This window comes from Octodon degus, unplaced genomic scaffold (genome assembly GCF_000260255.1).
Source record: "Octodon degus isolate 3935 unplaced genomic scaffold, OctDeg1.0 scaffold00047, whole genome shotgun sequence".
Classification (NCBI taxonomy): domain Eukaryota; kingdom Metazoa; phylum Chordata; class Mammalia; order Rodentia; family Octodontidae; genus Octodon; species Octodon degus.
Genome location: NW_004524623.1, coordinates 14,086,161 through 14,091,612, shown reverse-complemented (window position 1 = coordinate 14,091,612; position 5,452 = coordinate 14,086,161). Strand labels below are relative to the sequence as shown.

At 45.5% G+C, this 5,452-nt stretch overlaps 1 protein-coding gene across 7 annotated transcripts in view; it reads right to left on the bottom strand.

The window, feature by feature from the left end:
- Nucleotides 1-5,452, bottom strand: part of Bicd1 (BICD cargo adaptor 1) — a 240,672-nt gene that overhangs the window by 46,461 nt on the left and 188,759 nt on the right. For all 7 annotated transcript variants that reach the window (XM_004632224.2, XM_023716292.1, XM_023716294.1 and 4 more), the window contains exon 5: nucleotides 832-1,926. In XM_004632224.2, coding sequence (XP_004632281.1) covers nucleotides 832-1,926 — 1,095 coding nt within the window. The remainder of the gene's footprint in view (nucleotides 1-831; nucleotides 1,927-5,452) is intronic.

Sequence of the window (5,452 nt, the reverse complement as noted above, 5' to 3'; positions counted from 1 at the left end):
CTTGATCTAAGTAGGTGCTTTAGACCACTGAGCCAGCTCACCAGCCCTAGTACCTTATTCTTTGTTCTCCCATTCTCCTCTGTTTTCCTAAAGCAGCAGCACCAAAGTCCTATCCTGCTCTTGAGTCTCAAAAGCATCTTCACAACGCAAGCCTTATTGTTGCTTATGGTACAGACATGAGCGAACCTCAAAGGGCTTATGGGAAAGGAAAATGAAGACCAGGAAGGTATGTGACTTAATATTAGTGTGGTTTTCCCCCAGATCAGGACAGAAGGAGAAGACGCTCAACACAGAATTCACTGTTTCGAGAATACGCTCCACTCAGGAGACCGAGGCAGGAGGATCCTAAGTTCGAGGTCAGCTTGGGATACATTATCAAGACCCTGTCTCAAGAGGGAAAGCTTGCCTAAGCTACTGGCCGATGTTTGCATTTGCGAGGAGGTATCTGATGCCTGCTGCTTGTCTTAACACTGGGATATGTTTAGAACACTTCTCCAATATGTGTCACTGAGTGCTGCATCTCCCTCACCCTGCTTGGCACGGCCAGCACTGCCATCCCACAGCTGCAGCCAGCTCTGCTCCCCTGGTCTCCTGTGTTCTGCCACCCATCCAGGCACAGCCACCACCCATCCACTCCCCTAAAAATAACCTTCCACTCCGTTGTGGCACTAGGACGCACCCAGTTTTAGTTGTCTACTGACCAGGAATCCTCAACTCTTATCTTGGTGCTACTGAGCACTCAGTGGCACTGCAGAATCAGCTGCCCTCTCCACTGCCTCCCCCCCGGCCCCCTCACCCGACTTCCCCCAGCTTGCTTCCCCAGGAGATTACCTGCTTGTTGGCTTTTAGCACCGCCCTCAGCGTGGCAATCTGTTCCCGCTTGGTGCTCAGCAGCGACTTGAGCTTCAGGATCTCTTCCATCAAGGCCTCCTTGTCCTTGTCCACCATGGGGGCCAACTCCCGGGCCGCCGCCCTTTGCCGAGAGAGTTGCACAGACCGGTCCACTGCTTTCTGCAGGTGTTTGATTTGGTCCCGGATAATGGCATTAAGGTTGTAGATATTCATTGGCTCTTTGCGGATATCACTTGTATCCAACACCGGAGAAGATGGCGGGGCAGTAATAACAGGAGAGATTGTGGGCGTCTTCGTCGGGCTTGGTTCTTTGCTGGCCTCCGTGTTTTCTTTTGAAACTGGTTCAGATGAGGTCCTTGTTTCCACTGGCGACGACACACCCCGCCTGGCGAGTCGTGGAGACAACAGTCCCCGAGGGTCGTCGGGCCCCTTCAGGCTGCCGCTGCGGGTGACCCTGCTCTGCCGGTAGTAGTCCAGCATGACCCTGTTGGGCGTCTCGTTATTGCACAGACACACGTGGTGGTAGAGCTGGGCCAGCTCCTCGCTGAAGGTCACCAGCTCGTCCTGGGCCGTGTTGAGGGTGTTGTGGTTCTCGTTGGCGACGCTGGTCATCTTCTGCAGCTCCTTCTCCATGTGGGCCACCTTCTCGCTGCTCTCCTTGGTGGTCCTTTCCAGGCTTGTCACCTGCTCGTCGTACATCTGGATCTTGCTCTCGTACTTGGCCTTGTCTTCCGTGTAGTTTTCTACAGATTTGTTGTATTTCTCCTTCAGGGCCTTAATTTCTGCTTTCAAGTCAATCACCTCGGTGACGGCCACCCTGTACTTGCACTCCAGGATCTCCAGGCCGTTGATGTCCACCTCGTAGTCGTGGGCCTCCTCCCTGGAGTCCCGGCCCTTCTCGCCGTCCAGCTCGGCCCGCAGCTCCTTGCCGCTCTGCAGGCCCCTCATGGCGTTGACGTGCTCCGTGAGCCGGTGCACCCGCTCGTGCTGCTCCGTCAGCGCCCCCTTGGTGTGCTCCAGTTGCGTCTGCGACTCCTGCAGACTGGCTAGGAGGATGGCCTTCTCCCGCTCCACCTGCAAGGGCAAGAGAAGCCTCTGAATGACTTCAGTGTGACGCCAGCCCTGAGCCTCATCCGCCCCACTGGGAAGGCAGACGCTGTGGCAGAGCCAGCGCTCCCATTACTTCAAATTGAATTAGATGTGTCTCCTTACTCAGCAGTCCTCTCTGCTAAACACAGGGAATTTGGAGAATGGTATTTGCTGAAAGCCAAGCAATTTTAATCTTTCACAAAGAAGATGGAAGATCTTCTACAAATTCTATTACTACAATTACACACAAGCTCAGTGAAAATGGATTTCAGAAATTTTTGTTCTTTTTCCCTTGAAAAGCAAATGAATTTCCTCTGGAAAGTCAAAGCATTATTTAATTAATGTACATGATCATAGATAAAAATGTTTCCCAAAAGCCTTTCAAGAGGAAAAGCCTTTGGATATAATAACAATTGATGGAAACAAAACGTACTGGATGTGTGCTGAGCTTGTTTTGGAGCTATAAGTGTTATGATGCATGAGGTAACAGCTTGGAATGATTTTTAATCTGTATTCTGCCTGTTCATGTTTAACATAAACATTTTTTAAGGCTGAAAGGATAACTCTACCAGTTTCTTTAGAAAATATAGAATAACATCTCACGTATATGGCCCATGGACAACGCTTTTCTACATTCAGTATATTTCTATGAAATCAGCTTGCTGAGGAGCGGTATCCTTATTTACACACACGTGCACACGCACACGCACACACACACACACGCACATGCACTCCACCCAAACAATTAAGGTTGATCTGCCCCCCCAAAAAATTACTGAATTACAGTCAGTTTTATCAAACTCCAGTGTTATATTCTCACTCAGCTAGAGCACCTTAAAAGGAATTTGGATTTCCAAGCAGGAGTCTTACATTATTAGCATTCACTGTGCTATGAATTAATAAGTGTGAGCACTTTAAAGCTTAGAATGACTTTTGAAGTCATATAAGTATCACTAATCATCTGTGAAGCCCTTATCCAAGAGAGATTGACTAAGTTAGTCACAATCCTCTATAATGGCTAAGAGCAGCTATCTGACTTCTCTTCCTACAACCTTCACCTTCTGTCGGAACCAGGGATTTGATGTTTTACCGTAGGAATGGTTGGTTGCTAGGAAAGTTGATTTTAATATTTGCAAGCCATTTCGTGTAACTATACATATATGTTAATTAGTAATGTTGTGATCTTACAAAATTATTAATTTCATGGGGTGCTTGTTTATAAATAAACATCTCTACATGTAATGTGGATTGGTAATTTCTTTTGTGAAAGAACACAGGAAACAGACTTTATAGTAAGATTTCCATAGGAAAAGGAATGGATGCTGTTTATAAGCTATAAATTTCGTTTTTCAAAGTAGTAAACAGGATGAGTTTACTTAATATAAATTCTCTCTCAATATATAAGTCCTAGGGGCCGGGGAGATGGCTCAGTGGAATATAGGCTTCCCTGGCAAGCGCAAGGGCCCGAGTTCAATCCCCGGTTCCGCAAAAAAAAAAAAAAAAAAAAAGGCAAGTTTTCAATATATAAGTCCTACTGACTCAGTCTCCCAAGCAGCTGGGACTGTAAGTGTGCATCCATGTGCCCAGCTTAATTCCACCTTAAAAAAAAATACTTCTGGGCTGGGGAGACAGCTCAGTAGAGTAAGTGCTTGCCTGGCAAGCGCAAGGGCCTGAGTTCAATCCCCAGTTCCACCAAAAAAAAAAAAAAAAAAAAGAAAAAAGATCTAATAATTGCATATATGTTCTGGATACAAGGTAATGTTCTATGTGTGCCCTATAATCAGGCTAACTAATCAGGCTAGCTAGTTAGCAGATTCACCTGCTCCACGCTTATCGCCTCCTGAATGTCCTCCAAAGGTCAGCGCACTGAAGGTCAGGCCTGTACCTGTGGTGGCAGTGAAGGACGGTAGAATCTGAGGGGGCAGGGACCAGGCCACTGGGGCCTGTGCTTGAGGAGACAGCAAGACTCTCTCTTCTTCGCTTTCTGGCCACCATGCACTGGGCAGCTGGGTTGTACCACTGCGCTCCACCGTGATATATTCCTCACCACAAGCAAGAGAATGAACGACTAACCATGGGCTGGAACCTCTTACCCATCAGCCCAAGCCAACCTTTCCTCCTCATAAATCGACTGACCTCAGGTGTTTGTCACAGCAACAGAAATCTGACCATCCAGTAATGCTGAAATATAAATTAGTATTAATATAGTCACCACATTGAGCAACAGACTGCCAGAATCTATTCCTCCTGCCGATCCGAAATATTGTTCATCTCTCCTTTCCCGTTTACCTCTCCCCTAGTACTACCTCCATAACCCCAAGCCTCAAGTAACTACCACTCACTCTGATTCCATTTTAAGATTGCACATGTAAGTGAGATGCTACAGTGCTTATCTTTCTGTGTGTCTGGCTTATTGGACTTGGCATAACGTCTTCTTGTTCACTCATGTCACAGCATTTTGTTTGTTTTTTAAAGAAATGAATGGTGTCCACGTGCACTTGGACCACATTCTCTTTAGGCATTCATGTATCGACAGCACTGAGGCAAGTTCCCTGTCTTGGCTACATAATGCTGCCGCGATGAACACGAGAGTGCTGACATTCTGCACTCATTCTGTCTCCTTTGGATATGTGTGCAGAAGCAGGGCTGTGAGATCATTCAGTAATTCTTTTTTTTTTTTTTTTTGCAGAACCAGGGATTGAACTCAGATCCTTGTGCTTGCTAGGGAAGCGCTTATTCCACTCAGCCATCTCCCCGGCCCATCATTCAGTAATTCTATCTTTAATTTCTTGGGGAATTTTCATGAAGTCTTTATTCTAGTCACTTGACCCTTGGGCGGTCAGTGTGCTCACCACAACCGTGGATATTGTATCAGTGTGTACACAGAGGGCTCGGAATTAAATAATTCATTCTTCTCTGCCTAAAGCGAAGCAGCAGACAGTGCCTATCCACATCCCAACAAAAGAGAGCTTAGGGACAAAAGATCAACAGAGAAAAAAGAAATTTTACATAAGGGAAGCCATTAGCTGGAGAATACGACTAAACACTTTGGAGATAACTAAACACTAGCAAAGTGAATCCACTAACATGTAAAAAAGACTAGACAAATGATTTATCCTAGTAAGGCAATGCTAATGTAACATTTAAATCAATAAATATAATACAGTTAGTAGAATATAGGACTAAGATCGCACATTTATTTTATGTATGCAAGAAAAGCATTTGACATAACTTAATATCCCTTCATTATAAAAACACAGTAAAAAAGATCTAGAAATGAAAGGAAACTTGGAAATTTCTGCAACAGCCAGATAATATCAGAGTGAAATAGCTTTATGTCTAAGATCAGAAAGAAGAAAAGAATGTTTGCTTCTGCTACTTTCATTTGACCTGTGCCACGAATTCTAGCCAGGAAAAGTAGCCAGGACAATGAAATTAAAGCCCTTTAAATTAATTACTTCTAGGGGCTGGTGAGATGGCTCAGTGGTCTAAAGCACCTACTTAGAACAAG